Raw genomic sequence first — 19,605 nt, 5'->3', positions numbered from 1 at the left:
CTATTGCAGTTATTTTCAAAATACTAGTATTGTACCGTCCGTCTACTTGATATTCCTAAATACCCTATTTAAAAAAAAAACGGATAAAGGCTACCCCACGGATGGAAGGTGAACTAACGTTACTTATTTTGTACCGCGTATTGTGTATTGATATATGCTGATAGATTTTTTAGGACTCGATGTTATCTATATCTCTGTTATATTTTATCTGACCCTTACCTCCCTCATGACCTCAATGAAAAGCGGCCTGCAGGCCGATTTGAGTTTCTAATGGATGTATAAAGATTCAAACAAATAAACTCAGATATCATTTAGAAAATATTTCAACTTGCCAGTGTTCGACCCAAAATGGATGGGGGATGGGTCGGTAGGTTTTTGCTAGGGTCATTCAAGTACTTGGAAACACATTATTTCTTTTTTCCTAGTATTATTTACATGTCCTGTGTGTCGTGTGCCCTGCTAGGTCTGTCTTGTTTGGTAGTAAACAATGATGTGCGTCTGGTGTATAATTCTTTCATGTTTTTTTGCCAACGAATGTCGATATTTGACCTTTACACTGGCCTGTGCATCAATTATATTTCATGAAAGTATAAAGTACATGTTTCACGAGTGTCCTGAAATTTGGTATTTTTTTGCGCAGTATGGGTTAGTCATCGTTTCAGCACCAGACAGACATGACGTTTTGTATATAATATGTTCTTTTTGATGTTCTATCTACGTCTGGAGCTGTAGGAACAAAAATACTGCTATATTTATATATTACACACCGACCTTTCAATATGTTTGTTCTCATAGTCTTCAGTAAACATGGCACTTTATTTGTCTCGGTCAAATGTTATGCTTACTATATCCAACAGAAACATTGCTTACGCCGCAAGATATTGATATATTGATTGTGATATGTTTTGTATACTATGATGTGCGCAGGACGAGGGTAAAAACATATCAATCATACTAAGATAGATGAGTTATCTTGACAACTGTTTGTTTTTAATATTGATGTAGCAGGCGTTCGTCTGTCTTAAGTTCCTGTCGTTCAGTCGCTTCATTCTATTTGTTTGACGCCGAATTTAAAAATCACTAGAGTATATATTTTACCTGAAAACCTAACGCTAGTTAACCTTTTTCCGTGGGGTAATCTATATCCGTTTTTTGGCCATTTTTATAGGTAGGGTATTTAGGAATATCGAACAAGTGACGGTGGTTTCAAATTACAATATTTTCATATCATTGTAGTCTTTGGTCATGACATTCCTCGATACCCTGTTTTTAAAGCAACGGCTATGGATTAACCCACATATACAATAATGGCCAGGGACCTACAAGCATCGGCCAGTCCGTAAAAAAAATCGCACAATAACCAAGAGAACACAGGGCAGATAAAAATGTCGGGTAGATCACAGAAACTCGTCGGCTGATCGATTTTTGGGCTGCTTGTGTGACATGTCGACAGTAGCATAATACTGTAAATGCATTTAAGTTCGTGGGGATTTAATTTCGCGGTAGCGGGAGAACGGACTTTTCGCGGTGGATTTAATTTCGCGGTAACACCATAGACTGCAGTCTAATACCATAATAGAAAAATATTCGCGGTGGTTTTAAGTTCGCGGTGAAGTGGTCACTGCGAAAACCGCGAAAAATAATCCACCGCGAACATTTCTGCATTTACAGTATGTGCAAGTGTGCTCTAGCAGTGGTATACATTTTACCTGATATGTTTCTGTATGATGCAACAGTGTACGCATGTGTTGTGTTGTTGCCAGTTGTTTCTATTGTTATTGGGATCGATATAAGAGCTGTTCATTTTTTTTTAGCTTCTCAACTACGTCGCAGCAAGGAGCTTTCATCAACCTTGGTCGAAGGTGGACAAAGTTTTTACTTGAACATAAGGATTTTCCTTAGTTTCAGTGACAGTGCAAAATCGTGCCACAAATTTTTACAATCACATTTCTATACAACGTTGTTGCTTATGATAAGGGTTGTTATTATCTCCATATTGATTCTATATGTGGTAACGAAGTAAAAATTGCTGTTATAAATTGTTGTTGCTAATTACAACATACTTATGGTATCAAGAAATCATACATCATCGTTTTTCTCCAAAGCAATTCATGGTGCTTGTGTCTTGACGGATATTGTTTTTAAAATCACTTTCTTGGTTCTTGCAATAAATTATCACGTTCTACAAGTGCTTCTGCTTTATATACAGGAAGCTCATAGTGCATATTTACAGTACATCTGCCATAGATATAGATATCGTCGTATCCATTTTTGATTATACTGCTGCTGGGATCCCTGTCAAAACAGGGGTAGGCAGCAGTCGGAATAGTCTTCACACTGTGCTTCCATGCTGCTGGTCCGTCCAGTGAGTCCAGCTCTGGGCTTCAACTCCATGGTTTGCCTCGATGGCCGGACCCTACCTTCCGCACCCGCAAGTCAGCGAGGCCCGCGACAATACCGGCTGCTCGTCGGTGACTGCTACCAGCACTGCCTGTGCCTTTATCTGTATGAAGAACTTTCCATTTCGGTTTGGATAGGGTTTTTTACGGCCGGATATCCTTCCTGACGCCAACCTGTAACCGCACTAACTGGGCTATCAGTATCACATCATCCATCACACCAGTCTGTCAGTTTATTGCCAGCTGCCGCAATGAAGCTACCCCAGGTCAGGTAGGAGCTTTGTATCGGGGAGCTCATCCCTTAGACAGGCTGCTTCCACTTCAGCTGATGACCCCTGTCTGGCCAACTCGCTAACCCTGAGTAGGGGGAGGGGTCGAGGGCTGCCAGATCCTGTCCCTTATCGAAGAGGGACGGAAAACTGCTAAAGTGGGTAATGGAAATGTTGATGGGCCAAAGTAATTGAAGAAAAAGTCAATAAAAATATATATAAACAAGAGTGGGAGGGGGGCAGAAAGGCTGTTGGATATTGGCATGTCATGCGGTCTAACTATGTAAACAAAACAAAAAATGAACATAAGGACACATTAAACCCTGTCATCTACTTCCAATAACACTAAAATTGGCCTACAAGAGACCCTCCACACAGAAGATTAAGATGGATACACATCCCATGTGCAGCAGGATCCAAGGATGCGGCCATCTTGGATCTGACCCTTGACCCTTCAGATATATATATATATATATATATATATATATATATATATATATATATATATATGTATATAGATATAGATATAGATATATATATATATAGATATATATATATAGAGAGAGAGAGAGAGAGAGACAGAGAGAGAGAGAGAGAGAGAGAGAGACATGGATAAAATTAATTGACATATCTATCAAAGTATTAGGTCACAAATAGAGGCATGAGCAGAAGGTGCATTTTCATGCCAACAAGTACCCTTTTCAAAATGAGTGTAAAAAGCCTTTGTCACCGGAAATGTTGCCATTTTAGTAGCTGGAAATTACATGTAAGGGTAAAGGCTATTTCATTCAAAACAGGCTTTGGGCCATGTTTGGAACGTCTGGTATAATCTGGCGTAAGTGCAGTTGTCATTTGTTCATTTGTTGTCTCCAGAATTTAAATCAATGTGATAGGGCGAAAAAGAACTCAGTATCTAAGCGTAAGGTCCAGGTTATTTCTGTGGATGATCTCTTCGATTTCTTGCAGATCGTCCTCTGACAGACCGTCGCAATGATGCAGCCCAAGTTTCTTCAGACCACTATCACTACGATTAACTAAAGGTAGGATTCCCCGGGTGGTAAACCTATGACAGTACCACAGCTGCAGTTCACGCAAATGTTGAAATACGTCCCTGTTCAACAAACAAATCAGCAGTGCGTTCGACAAAGTGTCAATCACCTCGGGAGTCCACACTTGAATACTTGTCAGCTCAAGGAACTCAATTTCCTTGCAAGTCGCCAGGAGGTTGCAGAAATCTTCCGCGGGAAAGCTCTCCTCGACTGACTGGTACGGACCGAGGCGAAAGAACATGAAAGCTCGAAGCTTCGGCAGTTCGGCTTTGCTCGGGTATTTTCGGCCGCTGTTCACAAAGTGACAGCCAAACAAAACCAGCCTGACCAAATTAGGGAACGTCATGGCAACCTCGGCTAAATCCACGCCGCGGTAGCCGTACAGTTCAAGTATCTTGATTCTACTCCCAAGTGATTTGAATATATCAATCCCGTGAGGTGGAAAGTTCTCTGCGTCTATGCTCAGTTCTTCTAAGAACTGCAGTTGACCCAGTGCTCCAACAGGGGGCGCTTCATCATAATGTACACCATAATTGCTCAGATCCATGCTCCTCAGGTTGGGAAAGAGATGGTGAACTTGCTCGAGCGACTCGTAACGTACAGGAAAATTTATCGTCTTAAGTTTGTACTTTCCTGAAGGTATAGCAACACCCTCAGGAGGAAAATCCAGCATGTCTGCATCCAGTTTGAGCAGGTTTGGCCAACCTTGTAGCGCGAAGAGGACGCCGTCACACGTGAGACTTGTGGAAGACACATTGAGATTGGTCAGGTTTCTGCAGCCAGAGTTCATCTCGTCCCCAGGGCAGTACAGGGTGATGAGCCCAACGTTGGTTACGTGTTTACACTTGCTGATGTTCAGATCTTGTAGCGATGGGCAGCTGGAGCGAAATAACATGAACTGAGTGTATTTGGAAACCACACAATCTCTACAACTGAACTGGATAAAGATAGGAAAATGACTTCCTAACGTTTCAAATGACGTCCTTCACTCTTCTTCGGCGTCACTGGCTTTCCAGTTAATGCTGGTTACCTTTTATCCTCAGGGTAATCTCCATCCGTTGAACCGGTATCTGCAGCTAAAAACTTGGTATTTGGAGATTATACAAAAAAGTAGACAGACGTGCTTTCATATTTTGAACATATGGCAATTTGAAACCATCGTCAGTTGATAGGTTACCCTGGCGATAAAGCAGAGTACAGACTTGTCCTGCCAGTTTATTCCAGTGACAACGAAGAGATAGGTGTCACTCAAAACGTCCTATTCTATCCACTTGTAGAAATTGAATCGCCTTTAGAAATCATTTACCTGGATTGTACCTACAATTGTGAAGGTTGGTCAGAGAAAATTCAAAGATGTGAAAAGAAAACAAAAGAGTGATGGGGAAAAAAGAAACAAAAAGGAAAACAAGCCAACGACATTGTTAACTTGTTCTACAGTTTCACAGAAATATGGGTGATTTCTGAAATACTACAATGCAAAACAATGCGCATCATCTCGCACATACAGAAAAAAGACATGCAAAACTAAGTACAAATGCAGCAAAGGTATAATGAGATATAGCTGCGAACACCTGAACATGACCAACTGCAATACCTATATAATCAGGAAGTGACGATGTAAACTGTATCTCTGTTATGTACTTTGTCTGACCCTTGCCTCTTCCCCCATGACCTCAATGAAAAGTGGCCTGCATGCTGATCAGAGCTTTGATGAATAAATAAAGGTTCAAACAGACAAACAAACCCTCCTTCTCGAAGGTAATGATAGGAAGAACACCATGCAGAACATGACTAAGTACAATACTCCGTCAGGAGTTCCCCCCCCCCCTTCTCGAAGGTAAAGATAGGAACTTACCTTATTGCCAGAGCTTCCATGAGGTCATCATTAAACGGGCTGTCTGATACATTGAGTTGTACGAGTTTGGTGGTGGATCTCAGGACCGCTCCTATGAACCTTTGCCCCATCAAGACATCTCCGCTTACTTTGATGCCTACTTGTCGAAGACCCTTCGAATAAACGCAAAACTTTAATTTCTTTTCATGTAAGGTCTCAGAAAGCCAACTGAAAACATAGAGAATTCAAGTAACTGTCACATGTATCAATGAAAATGATGAGTGTCATCAATATCTATATTCAAGAGAAAGCAATATTTTTAATTGTCAATTATGAAACAAAAAACGGAAGTGGTTTGTTAAAATTTTTGGTCATATAATCATCTGCAGACATATAATACATGTACATGTATACCTTTTAACTGGGACGGGGAGGGATATAGGCTTCCAGCAACCTTTGACCTACTTATGATGTCACACGCTCTGTGCGCGACATGCAAGTGGGTCAAATTCTTGAAAACAGGTGGACATGACCAGAAAATAGGTTATTCGGTCATCTTTGTTTTATATAGAATGTACGGATACATGCTAAGTTTTAAGTATATACCTTTAATCTCCAAGCAGATCTATCATAAACAAAAATATTTTGTCGGCCAAGACAGAATCCATGGACCAATGCAAACCTAGCCTCATAAGGTCCAGTCTTGTTGGGTTTTAGTCCACTTCCAACAGTCCCTTCCTGGTATTGGCAGAGTAGCGACCGCAAACTACATGTAATTACAAAACACAGTACACAAGGCTCTTGGGCATCAGGAACTAAGATTTTGTCTTTCTTCATCTGCTTGGAGATTAAATACAATTAGTTACCTTTGATGTCTTCAGACATGTCGTATATTGGTCTATAAGGCTCTCATTGAGGTCCTCCTCGGAGACGAAGATGTTAAACTTCTTCAGGTAGGGGTGTAAGAACTGCAGGGCCTCAACAGGAGACATAGGGACAGTTTGGAGAAGGTCTTCCACAATGGATAGTGCTGTAAAAGTATTCAAAGACAAGGATTTATACAGATATCAAATTTTCAACGACAAACGTCACCTTCTTCAGGACCAATACTGATGACCAATCATTTCAGAATGTAGACTCGCAAGAGTTATAGTGATCTTGCGGATACGTGACGTCAGCTATTTGTCAAACGTGCCAGGACAATGTCAGAGTACTAAACAATGAACAGGACTACTCTGTAAGTAGTATAAAGGAGGCCATATTGGGTGTTGTAAAATTCCTGGCACGTCAACCAATTGCTGACGTCATGACAGCGGTCGTTGTATGCCTGTTCAGTGTAATTACTAGGTAGATTCAACTCATAACGTAGAATGACCAAATGACCAAAAACAGTGATTTCTTTCCATGTCTTGATCGCTCAGGTAGTACAATATATCTTTAATGGACTATCATTGCAAATATTATGTAAATTCTGTTCAATAGCTTTTTTACAACTCACGCAGTCTCCGAATCAGCCTGTTGACCGTTACTCCCTGCTGTTGACTGGCGGCTGCAAGTCTGTCGAAGTCCCGGAAGAACGTCAGACACATCGACCTGAGGGATGGCACTGGTTTCCGGCGAGGCATCTTTTACTGTAAGAAATGCATTTAAGTTCGCTGGGATTTAATTTTGCGGTAGCGGGAAAAGTTTTTCTGCCCCTTTAGTGACAGTCAACATATCTAAAATGGAACAAAAATGTTGTAAAAAGTATTCTACTGCAAAACGTCTGGGATCTTAACGTGATATGCTTTATTCTTATTTTGTTTCAATCCTTTCATTGTTGATTTGCATTACATACATTTTGTATTATTGAATACAGGAATATTAAAGCCCCCCTTTGAAAGCAGAACTCAAGAAGCGCTATAGGATCCTACAGCAGATCTAATCTCCAAGCAGACGTTACTAAGTTCGCCCTTTTGGGGGATGGGTGTGTTTTTGCATTTTGCCGCCTTAGCGGCAAAATGCTCTGAGGCCAGAATAGTCGCCGTTGTGATGTTGAGATGAACGGACCTGTTCAATCCATGCCAAACATTTCTAAACCTGTTAAAACAGGCATTTTTCCAACATGTTCGCACTGGCGCAGTGGTTAAAGTTTACGCATTCTAAACCAATGCACCCGGTTCGAATCCGGGGAGGTAGATTTTTATTTTTTTTATTTTTTACATCCATTAAAATACTAATTTTTACATCCATTTGGCCACACCAATTTATTTCTTTGGTTAACGGATTCGCCGCTTCGTTTTTTTGCCGAATAGAAATAAAAATTAAAAAAAAAAATTAAAAGTGCCCCGCAACAGAGCTCACTCAAAAACAGGCAGTGTAGTGAAATTTGCTGCAGTTCACGCAAATTTTAACAGGTGGCGTCTAGATCTAGATTCAGGCACATATGTGAATCTCTCCATGCGCCAATATCAGGTTTAGTTACTCTGTTCTATTTATATGACATTCTAATAACTAGAAAAAAACGTTCACACACGCAAACATTGGCAAAATGCCAGCTTTTTTAAAAGCACTTGTTTTTCCTCTTTGCAAACTTCGAAAGCGAACAAGTCATGCCAGTAGGAAGACGTATCCAGCTTCAAAACACAACGCCGAACGTTACATCTGCTTGGAGATTCCAGATTGGCCTACATAGCGCTATATAGCACGTTCAATGAGATAATGTTACAAACGATTGGCACCTCCACTCCCCATCATATATATACAAATAGGACGGTTGAGTAGATAAAGAGACATATGCATGTTCCCGTCCCTCATAGAATATAGGTCAGCAAACGTACGTACGTGCATATGATAAGTCGCCAGCAGCGACACATTACCCTTGCCGACAGAAAACAAAATGAATACCTACCTATTCAGCAGTAGAACGTACCCATAAACGTTACTTCAAACACAGACTGTTGTCCAACATCGACATAGAACTACACAGACGTGACGCAGCGTTTCCAACGCCCAAGAATTTTGTTGTGAACACTACCATATCAAGACATGCCGACAGCTGGCAAACTTGGGGTCAACGACCGATCATAGGTCAGAGGTGACAGATTTAGTATAACACTATAGTGTCGAAAGTAGTACGCCTGTCGAGTAAGGCATGGTTAAAGTAAAAAACAAATGTCATATATGAAACGTAACGCTTAAGACGAAGCGTAAGTAAGAACCATCACACAGAGAAATCGCCAACTACGGTAATTGATTTTCTTCTCATTCTTTTTTTTTTATTACCTGACAAATTACAGAAGTAATGCTGGTTAGTACGAATTTCTATCATAATATCAATAGAAGTCACAATAATTTGAATTACTGCTACTTTAATAGCTTTCTTATTTTACACTATACCACATCGGCACAAACTCCAGTGGAATCCACTTTTAACTTTCTTGACATCATTTAGCATTAAAACTAATGTTCTTCATTGGCACTTTGTAGTGTTATATGTCGTATGGTCCCATTGGGAACAAGTGGCCCCTCATGTGGCTGTTTTTCTGCACTTTCTAGCATGACCCCATGGGACACCCTGAAGCTGCCTAGCAATTCTAGGACATGGCTGGGCCCTGGATTTTTTAACTCGCAGTTAAAATCAACCAGGGACCTGGGACAAATAGATGTTATAACGTACACATGAACTTGAAAACACCAAGAGGTACCCCCCAGTATCCGGCAGTGCACCAGGACATACTTTTGGCACAGATGCAAATGGAACCATAGCAGAACATGTCTGAATAAAATAGAATAATTGTGAAAATAATTGAAAACATTATCTTATTGATAGGGCAAGTTAACTATATGCTACTATCTCATAAGAAATTAAGATGAAAAGGGTTATTGCAACTGGAAATCTAACACTTGACCAGCGTTTGCTATTTCTATTCTGATAACAAGAGCTCTTGGGTCTTTCTTGTTCTTTTTAACAGAGATTTTTCCACTCAGAAGGTCTCCTGTAATATAAAAAGAAATATGAAATATAAAAAATTCATATTGATTCTTTTAATCATGAATCATACAGTCATGACAGTCATACTAAGTGAATGATATGGCTAACAAATATGCAAGATACATAGATAAGAAAACTGCAATAACATAATCTATAACAAATTACCATTGTGGAATGTGTATGCATACATCTGACAACTTTTTGCATTGAGCATGCTAAAATAAGATAAGTTTGGAAAAAAGTTGCCTTCATGAAGAAATCTAAGCAGTCAGGAAGGTTGAACAAATACCAACAAACAAACAAACAGAGTGTGGTACAATATATTCTTCAGTTTTGGTCTTTTACACCTTTTTTGTGGACTATGCACTATTGCCATAGAATCTCAAAGTTAATTACTTTGAGATTCTATGGCATTAGTGCATTAGCTCATTTTCTGTCTGTTTGTTTTGTCTCTTTCAGAAGTAAATGTCTGGTGATTGGATATAATTGAATCAACATGGCCTAATGTAACTTCAATTTTATGCCTAATGTAGTAAATAAGGTCAGATAAACCACCAAAAAGGGGAACTAGCTCAAAGAAAGAAGTTACCTTGTTTCATGTCCACTGGTTTCTCCAGTAGAAACAGAGTTTGTTTCCAGTGTGTTTTCATGCAGTTAGGTGCAGTGGAGAAGTATACCTGTAATAGGGAAAAACAGTTACTGTAAATCCACTAGATTTTGGTTTTAAAAATATATAAAAAATCTAGCACTAGAGATTATAAAAATTATAAAAAAGGGTAAGAAAGTGCAGTTGGTCATTCTTTTGCTGTCATCCATTCATGTGAGCTTATATAATTATTTTTATGAACACATTTTATTTTAATAACTTTAAGGTTTATTTATCATTATTTTATTAAAGTGCTGCCTTACTTTATTTGTGCAGTCCTTCTCAAACACGATATCAAAGTAGCCACCAATACCCTGTGCAAAAAGAAAGTGAAAATGATGTAAGTTACATAGCTGAATACATTGCTCTGGTACGATAGCAAGTAGATCTCACAAATAGACACTTCCTACAATTAAGTTATGCTCGTATAACAGATTAATTTAGATTTCTGGAAACCCAGTATATTGTAATTTAATTTGTGAAAAATATACTTTCTAATTTTCCTTATTCTGTCAAATGCCAAATTTTGTGTCTGACTTGATTACATGTTTGCCTAGTATGGAAAAATTTTCATTGTCATTGAATTGACCATTTGTACCTACCGTGCATGTCCCATCTCTTGTTGCCTTTAAACTGAAGTCTGCTGTAAAATCCAACTCAGCTACCGACACTGAACAGCAGTCAACCATCTGTTAGGAAATTATGATATTGTTAGATATACATAGTTGTATAAAACTCCTTCTAAAGGAAGTACTCAATCAAAGTCTCAATGTGAAAAATGGCTTATAAGGGGTTTGAACCTATGAATTCTGAATGTAATGCAAGCACTCTACCCAGTAGGATGATATTTGCACCAATTTAAATATAAATTGTACAGGATCTTAATGTTACAATTATAGTTTGTTCAATGTTAAATCGGTCTAGAGATATCTTTTTTAAAGATTTTATATCATTTCGTTTTTCAGAAGTCGAATTGTAGATAGTTGTATACCTTGATGAGAGAAGGCTCCGACATCACAGTTTCTGGGTCAATTTCCTCAACTGACCCCTCCTTGGTGACATCTGACCTCATACAGGTCATCTTGAAGCCATAGACGTCGTCCCAGAAGGCAACTCGGTTGCTGTGCATTTTTGTGTCGCCAATCGCAATCAGACTGATCGTACATCTGTCAGGGTAAACTGCACCGGGATAGAATAGAAATTGATAAATATCAAGTGTGTATAAACACAGACCGGCAGACCCCAAACATTACCACCTTGTGGAATAAGAGGCACTTCCATTGACCTCATGACCTAGACTGTCTGTCATGTCTGCCTAACAAGTACCGCTAATCCTATCATCTCTGAATTGTACTTCCTGTCCCTTCTGATCATAACCTTTGTAGTGACACCATCTTACTTACTTCCACTCTACTGAGATAGTGGTCAAATAAATATGAACACACAACATCACTTCATCAACAGCAGTCTCCATTTCATCCTTTTGACCAAGTGATGAAAAACAAATAGTGATATTGTTAAAGAATATCACATCTCATTTCAAAATTCAACAAAATGTACCCTACTTGACTGTCATCATCAAGTCCTATTTCTACAGAAGTATTCTGCTTTGATTTGAAACACAATAAGATAAAAGTGTTTACCTGAGCCACCAGGAGCCAGCCATCGGTCCCGAGCATACAGAACTGTGTCTAACATAGACTCAAACAGCAGGAAATAACCCTGGCAAAACACAAACACATAAGTAAGCACAGATGCACCACTTCCTAAGTGCAGCAACAAGATATCAGATGTTTTATATTACCAACCAAGGAGGTCAAAAAGGGACCTCCTTGATAAAACAACATTTGTTTTCATTACTATGGTCTATGACTACACACAAAAAGAGATCAAAACTTTCAAGTAACTTCATCACTCATGATTCTGCTGGGTACCCTACTACTACTTAAATGCTACGTTCCCATTTTGAAAAAGTGGCCTCTCAGCATAGTATACAGGCTGTTTTTCTGCACTTTTAGGCATCTATGTGGCCTAGTGAAACAACCTGCAGCTACCGGGCTATTTTGGGGCATGGCTGGGACCCAGGATTTTTTACTTGTTATTTCGGTAATAAATGTACATCAACTCACCATCCACTCTGAGATGATTACATCGACCTTCTCAACTGGTAGTTGAATGTCCTCCACCCGACCTTTTATCAGCTTTATGACATGATTGAGATTATTTTCTCTGAAAGAACAGAGAAAAAAACAACCTTGTTCTGATTTTTGGCACATTTTTAACAAAGAAAGTAATAGTGTTTGATTACTGAACAAAAGGGATGAGCTAAAAGTTTTGGATGGCAAAAAGAAATGTTCACAGATAATACCTGACAATATCCATGGCTTTGTAGATGATCTCTGATTGGTCTACAGCGATCACCTGACTTGCTCCAGCTCTGGCAGCAAACATGGAGAGAATACCTGTTCCACATCCAACATCTAGGACCACCTGAAAACACATTTGTATCAACCCAAGGATCAATTTTTTTTTCTTAATTCTTTTTCCCGAATTGTGTCACTTGGTGAGTTCAAGGAGGTTATCTGCCAATAGCCTCCTTGATCAAGATAACTTATAAACATTGTTTGGAGAGTTGGTCTCAAAGTTTTTCTCTAAAACTCAGCATCAATTGTTTGTGATCCCACATTCCAGTTCTATGAGGTTTTGTTCTAGAGCATAACTGATACCAAAAACGTTTGTATTGGAACATCATTTTCACTATTTTTCCTTGTTCTGGAACAATGAACCTGGAACAATGGAACAATGGTTGGGGCAGAAACCAATTGTTGTTGTTGCTGTTGTTGCTGTGACAATTGTAGGGTCTAGTGGCACATATGTCATCAGTAAGTTTCCTCGCCTTTTCTGTACCATGGTACATTTTTACAGGCAGGGTTGCTACTAGCCCTTGCCCTTTCAACGTGCTTGAGGCACCTCCTCATATATGGGACCCTCATTATACGTCCCAAATTTTTTACAGCCTCCAACAAGATGTCCTGACCAAAGGACTGAAACCAGGGTCTCTCATTTACTGACTGATTGGAACCAGGAGCTCAACTATGACAGTCACTACCAGTTGAACTACAGGGACATCCATAGAACTGTTTGTACTGCTATACAATGTGTCATCACTCATCAGACTTTGACCTTCTCTACAAGATTAGTACTACATTTGTGTTGTATAATAATCAAGTTCTTGAGGTAATACCTTGTCCTTGAAAAGATGCTGGTTGGTCGTGATGAAATCCCTGTAGCTCTCTGTCCGCACCTTGTCCTAGTCAGGATATGAAGACAAGGTCATAAGTCAGAAGGTTAATTTCTTTCCTGTCATGTAATACATAAGCTGCTGCAATGAAATATTCTATGTAACCTGGATGTGTATCTAAACTACTGGTAGTATTAACTACCAGGAGTATTATAATCTATATAGTCAATATGACCGCCTTTTGACGTAACACATCAGCTTCACAGGCATGCGGTGCGGCAGCAGCTGGTTATATTACACTAAACAACCTGTCACACCTAACCTTACTGCAATTGATGCTGATCTGATGCACATCTTACAGCAGGTGATACTAAAACTTATCTAGTTAAGATGATCCTATTGTATTTGGTTGTGGCAGCAAATTTCCCTCTATTTTCTAGAAAAGAAGAAATTTTGACCATTTCTTCAGCATGATATTTAACAAAACTATTTGTGGCAGTTTCTGTTACGTTAGTTCATTTCTATCCACCGGGTAACCTATATCTGTTGCTTTTAAGAATACTAGGTATTAAGGGATATCATGTCGACAGACAGTGGTTTCAAACTGTAATATTTTTAAATATTCCAATTCGAAACTACCGTCCATCGACTTGATATCCCTTAAAGCCGACTGCAGCCTACCCCTGCGTCAGGGATCCCAGCAGCAGTATAATCAAACAATGGATAGTGAGTGAGTAAGTGAGTGAGTGAACAGTTATAGGTTACCTCACAGATAAAGGTGAACTAGCATTTAATCAAGTCCAGACCTGTAACATGTCCATGTGGATGCTGAAGTGAGAGTACGAACTGAAGTAAGCAGCATCCTCATCTTCCCTCAACTGTGCAACTGCACCATGGGAAGGCTGCAAGGCATGCTGGTCTTTGGACTGGTCTGACAAGATGAAGGTTTTTGCTGTTTGTCTGTGGATATAGATATGATTACTAGTAGTTGTTATGGTCTTGTTTCTGAGTTTTTTTTACAATTGTGGGCCAGTCTGAATCTTTCTCTAAACATGGTTTTCAGGACAATTCAATGTATCCAGTAGGTTGCGCCACTGACCAATAGGCTCAGTTGACATTTTCTGTGGAAAGGTTTGATTTATTACAAGCAATTCTTAACCCAAAAACTGCTCTTTTTGGCTCATTTTCCAAGGCCGCTGCACACAAAAAAAGTAGTAGTGAAGAAAAATGAAAAAATCGTAAGAATACTTTTCCCTCAATCCCTGATGGTGCGGAACCACCGAAAATGCCTAAAGTATGCATGATTTGGTGACAGGGCTCAACGTATCACAAACTAATACAAGGAAGCATTTGCTCGACGACTAAATCTCAGTGCCCCCAAAATGCTACAAAGAGGGGCTTTCTTGGAAATATAAAACTTTATACAGTGAATATAAAGCTGGTGCTGAAATGCTGCCTCAGCGGCTTGAAGTTTAAAGTACCTGAGACGATCAATGTCCTTCAGTGCATCGTGCAGCTGCCCCTCAGTGACCTCTGACCTGGCCTCAGCTTGATGCAGTCTCTCCAGTAAAGCTCTGTACTGTTGTGATGGCAATGTGATGTCACTCTCTTCTGTCTCCATAGTAACAGGAGCCTGATTGGTCCACTCCTCCACATCTAAATGTAATGTCAGTAGAGGAGCTAAACTTAAAATGGAATATCATATCAGACTACTAGTACTATACTGTGTCTGGAACTCTGTTGAAAGTGATTGGTCATTATTGATCCTGAAGAAGGCGACAAGGGTTGTAGAAAATTTGATCCGTGTATGCCTTAGTGTTAAAAGAATGCTTAGCATTGTACTATAGCTACTATAAGTTGCTACCTGGAATGGTAAAGGTCTGAGAATGGATGACATTGCGTTGCATTGTTGTTTAGACACAGTGGGTGGAGTAATATTCTAATAGATTGCGGTCGTTTGACATCCACACCTGCGAATGGGATTGTCTGTTTGACGTCAAATAGCGACATTAGTGCCTATTCGAAGGTGCTGCATTTGAACTGTTCAAACGTTTGAAATAAACTTCAGTTGAGTTCAAGAATCAAAAGGGTCCAGATGTGTTTTCTTGTTGTCCATCCGTACTTCTTACAATACTCCCTAAGTGATGAACTCTCGTCTTACGGTATTCCCAAAGAAAAATGGAAGAACAGCTAGTACCCCTCTTATTACATAACCACCCAGCTATCGGTGTATTACACAAATCTCACCATAGAAGAGGAGGGGGTCATCTTGTAGGACTGGTTGTAAATATTGGTCACTGTCCCAAGGTGCCTCTGTACCTGGGGGAGATTCACTGATACCTGTTGGAGGAGGTTTCTGAAAAAGGACAAGAAAAAGCCTGAAACTATCAGCACAAACTGTCTCCAGTATTGTCAATGTTACTATAACATCATAACAACTGTTAAAACTTTTAGGTGAAGGAAATCAGGAGCATTTTGCTATCTCATTGAAGACAGCTTCTCATAGAAAGTAGCACCTGGTACAAATATTACTAGTAAGGTTATTTTACCTCACTGCGTATGTAGTTGATGAACTTGATGTAACCGTACATGTCCAAGTCTGCAACAGAAAATTAAAAAGACAACAGAATAAGAAATGAAAGTGAAATATCAACATTACATTCAATTGTAAATTCAAAACTGGTGCTTGGGAAAAATAGGTAGGGCTAGGACTTTTTGAGATGAAGACAAAGCACTGAAATTTCTAATATGACGTTATACAATAAGATATTTGAATATATTGACAATGGCTAATTTCCTGGGGAAAAAAGCCATTATGTTCTGACACTTCCATGTTCTGGGATTCTGGCACATCTATGGTTGTACACTGCTATGTTTCAACACCCCCATGTTCCGACATAGGATTAACATAGGGGTGTTGGAACATACTATTAGGGGTGTTGGTACATAGTGGTGTCATTGTCTTGTAGGCATCTGAACATTGGTGTGTCTAAACATAAGGGTATCACCAATCTCTTATATCTTTCTCTTCATGTCACCGGGGAAGTTCCTATCTTTACATGCTTTACTCTTAATGACCAGGTGGAAATTAAAATGTAGTACTCACTATTTTTGATGACAAATTTCTGTACATTAAACTGATGTTCTGTATTGCAGTGCTGAAACACATCTTCTGCTGACACGAGTTCTTCCATGCAGAACAGGCAGAGAACGCTGCCTTCTGATTCGTCATCATCACATTCCTCCCAGTCCGAGTCATCAGACCCCTCCAGGCTGGGACAATCCATGGCATCTGATTCTGAAACTGCAGATTCAGAAGTGGTTCCCATACTGTCTCCAGAGTCACCCATGTTTTACGATACTGAGAAGAATATACATGAATATCAATTATTGCACTTCTATCACTTAAGACATTTATTTAGTGTACTCCAATGGCTTTGCTGATCTGCTCTCTCTAAAGTAATATGCCTTACAGTTGTAAATTTGTTTGTTGTATTTGTCAACTGTACAAAAATATGTGTGCATGCAAATACAAATGTATTCGTTATTACATGTTATGATTAACTGTAACACTTGCTGTTTGAGTATGCTATTTCTAAGAAATTTAGAGCTGTCTGACTACTTTATGCTAGTAGATGCATGAATGCCAACCATCCTTGAAGTAGAGTAGACTACTCAACCTAATAATTATGGTATCAATAAATGGAGATATAATATCAAAATTGTTTACTTTGTAACTCTCTCTTATCAAGGAGCTCGAGGTTGCACTTATCATGACCTAATAGTAATAGTAAAAAAAAAACTTTCATACCAAAGTGTTGACTGGATTCTTTGTTTTGAACATTGTGTAAGGCTGTAATTGCAACCTTTTATAATAATGTCATCTCATTTCGATCAGTTCCAGGTTCAATGTCTTAAACATTTTACAAACACAACATATTTGTCACTTACCTGCAAAAAGTGCAATATTGAATCATACACTCAGTATGAAGCAAGCAAATTATCATTTATAATTGCAGTACATTCAGCTTTGCTCAGCACAAAATACTGAAGTAAAACTGAACAGTGCAACGTACCAGTATAGCCAGCTAATCGATAACCAGCTAGTCAAAGTATAACCGGTTTAAATCGATCCACAAATGTCGCAATATCAGTGATCAGTGATCAGCACATGGTCTCTACCTCTAGTCACTTCCTGGAAATCCCATTTCAACAGTAGGGGTAAATTTTCTTTAAAAATAACCATTTAAAAGATAGATTGATGAATAAAATCAATAATTTAATACTTGAATAGCTAATCATCTGTGATTTCCATCATTAATTGTCATTATTATCATTAATATTGATGATAAATAAGTTTTCAAACACCCATTGTCCCCAAACAATAGAGATTTGGTATGATCTAGACAAATTCTCGCGAGAGTTGCAATTTTATCCCAAGGTGCTGTGCGGCGGTGGCGGCGCTGCTGTGCTGTGCGGTGTTGGGGTAAGAATCGAGCAATTTTCTTCAAATTCTGACAAAAAATCAGCCGAAAATGTCACCAACACTTAGTTTCTTACGTAGAGAAGACTCCAAGGATCTTATGTGAGAAATATTTCGGTCAGAATTTTTGTTACGGGGGAGAAAACAGCCGGTGAAAATTGCGAGACACAGCCCTTTTTTCACATCAGACGACAGTCTCTCTCATCACCATTTTTCGTTGTTGCGCATTATGACTATGAGGAAGGAAAGTCATGGGCACTGCGGTCTACCGGAAGGGTAATACGTGATGAAGTGTGGTTATCCTAATAGAGTTGTCCCAGAAATAAAGCCAAGCCTAAACTGGAAAGTTGGCCAAACTGGCCGTAGAAACGGCCAGCTAGCACGAGGTATAGAAAATTTAAAGTGACATCCGGTAAAAACTCGCCTGACCAAAATATTTGACAAGAACGTGTAGAAAGGAGGCAAAATTTCAGCTGACTGGAAGACATGTACTGAGATTCGATCGATACATTCTGTCTGCGGCCTTTGAGGAAAAGTCGCTACCAGTATTGGTAAAATGTAATGGTATACACAACAAATAAGCCTTTGTTTTCAACAGTGTGCGTGTTTCACAATGGACGGTGTGTCCTGATAGGTTGAGGGACAGGGACTGATAACGATTGACGTAATACACCAACCATCAGGGTCAGGATGTCGGCACTTGCACCTGTCAATCAAGTTGTGAATGGCACCAACACAGTCTACATTTACATCTGCAGTGACAAACCAGTAACTGTGTAAATTGCACACTCAAATTTCACGTCAGGCAGGCTCCGTCAGGTGCTGAATGATTTTTGCCCAGATTTCTGTATCTTTATAGTCCGTATAGCTATCCTTCGCAGGCACACGGTATGACAGCAGCTAGATACATACTGAAGGACATGTCACACCTTGCCTTTGTACATCTAAGTGTTAACATTGTGTAAAGCTATAGTGAGAATGTCTCAACCTTACATGATTTTGAGGCAAGAGTTCCTCTCCATGATAGTTCCAGGAAAAACAAATTTTTTGAATGCCACAAACCTGGGTTGATAATGATGGTACTAAGCCATGACTATTTTTCAGCCAAAAGTAACTTGCTGCTTTATCAAAAACATTTCAGCCTACATGTTTTTAAGTGAAGTGTTTGCATTTGTCATTGTATCTAAAGTTGCCTACAATAAATAAACATTAGGATGTTTCATTTGCATCACAATGATAAAGACATATACTGTAAAATACTGTAGTCCATTTAACAAATTCATACCAATGTAAGAAAAAGGTCATCAAGGATTGTGTATTTAAAAGATAAGTCTTCTTCTTCTTGGCTTGACTTCGCGAACGAAGATCATCTAGGGGTTTGGTCCACGTCGGCCACATGCTCGTTGATGGCTAGTCAGTCCTATGCGGGACAGACACACCAGTCCACAGCAGTCACAGGGGATGCTTAATGAATCAAATTGTGCATAAATAGAATCAATATCTTGGCATAAGTTTTTAATCTTCTAGTTCTAAAGTTCTATGTGATCCATGGCCAATACAGTACCAGCCTTGTCAAATCCAGCCGGCAGCCGGCTATTTTCCCCGCCTACTTTACATTTTTAAGCCGCCTACTTTTGTTACAAAATCCCCCAGCAATTTGTCTTAATAAATCTCTGGCAGTTTTCTAATAGCTTACGTGGGTCTTCGGGGA

The 19,605-nt window shown here is 39.3% G+C and overlaps 3 protein-coding genes across 18 annotated transcripts in view; 1 reads left to right on the top strand and 2 right to left on the bottom strand.

The window, feature by feature from the left end:
• Window positions 1-3,281: 3,281 nt before the first annotated feature.
• On the bottom strand, window positions 3,282-8,646 carry LOC118406578. The gene is made up of 5 exons (XM_035806697.1): window positions 8,442-8,646; window positions 7,050-7,182; window positions 6,418-6,581; window positions 5,573-5,724; window positions 3,282-4,595 (listed from the first exon to the last, which is right to left on the bottom strand). Exons 2-5 carry the CDS (start codon window positions 7,174-7,176, stop codon window positions 3,575-3,577), a joined length of 1,464 nt encoding a protein of 487 aa, XP_035662590.1. The 5' UTR covers window positions 7,177-7,182; window positions 8,442-8,646; the 3' UTR covers window positions 3,282-3,574.
• Window positions 8,647-8,782: 136 nt separating this feature from the next.
• LOC118406577 (protein arginine N-methyltransferase 3-like) lies at window positions 8,783-17,694 on the bottom strand. 4 transcript variants are annotated; one of them, XM_035806693.1, is made up of 15 exons: window positions 17,363-17,694; window positions 16,518-16,772; window positions 15,961-16,010; window positions 15,659-15,767; window positions 14,893-15,067; window positions 14,218-14,371; window positions 13,415-13,480; window positions 12,539-12,660; window positions 12,300-12,399; window positions 11,814-11,892; window positions 11,162-11,349; window positions 10,773-10,859; window positions 10,434-10,484; window positions 10,114-10,201; window positions 8,783-9,528 (listed from the first exon to the last, which is right to left on the bottom strand). In XM_035806693.1, exons 2-15 carry the CDS (start codon window positions 16,759-16,761, stop codon window positions 9,413-9,415), a joined length of 1,629 nt encoding a protein of 542 aa, XP_035662586.1. In that variant the 5' UTR covers window positions 16,762-16,772; window positions 17,363-17,694; the 3' UTR covers window positions 8,783-9,412. The 4 variants fall into 4 exon arrangements, with proteins under 4 accessions (XP_035662586.1, XP_035662585.1, XP_035662589.1 ...); XM_035806692.1 differs by having other exon boundaries at window positions 17,488-17,694; XM_035806696.1 differs by having other exon boundaries at window positions 16,518-16,715; window positions 17,363-17,693.
• A 93-nt stretch (window positions 17,695-17,787) lies between these two features.
• Window positions 17,788-19,605, top strand: part of LOC118406575 (cold shock domain-containing protein E1-like) — a 36,416-nt gene continuing 34,598 nt past the window's right edge. For all 13 annotated transcript variants that reach the window (XM_035806688.1, XM_035806689.1, XM_035806686.1 and 10 more), the window contains exon 1: window positions 17,788-17,897. The gene's annotated coding sequence lies outside the window, so the exon portion shown is untranslated. The remainder of the gene's footprint in view (window positions 17,898-19,605) is intronic.

The sequence above is a fragment of the Branchiostoma floridae genome, chromosome 19, assembly GCF_000003815.2.
Source record: "Branchiostoma floridae strain S238N-H82 chromosome 19, Bfl_VNyyK, whole genome shotgun sequence".
Taxonomy (NCBI): domain Eukaryota; kingdom Metazoa; phylum Chordata; class Leptocardii; order Amphioxiformes; family Branchiostomatidae; genus Branchiostoma; species Branchiostoma floridae.
This window is presented reverse-complemented; position numbering and strand designations above follow the sequence as displayed.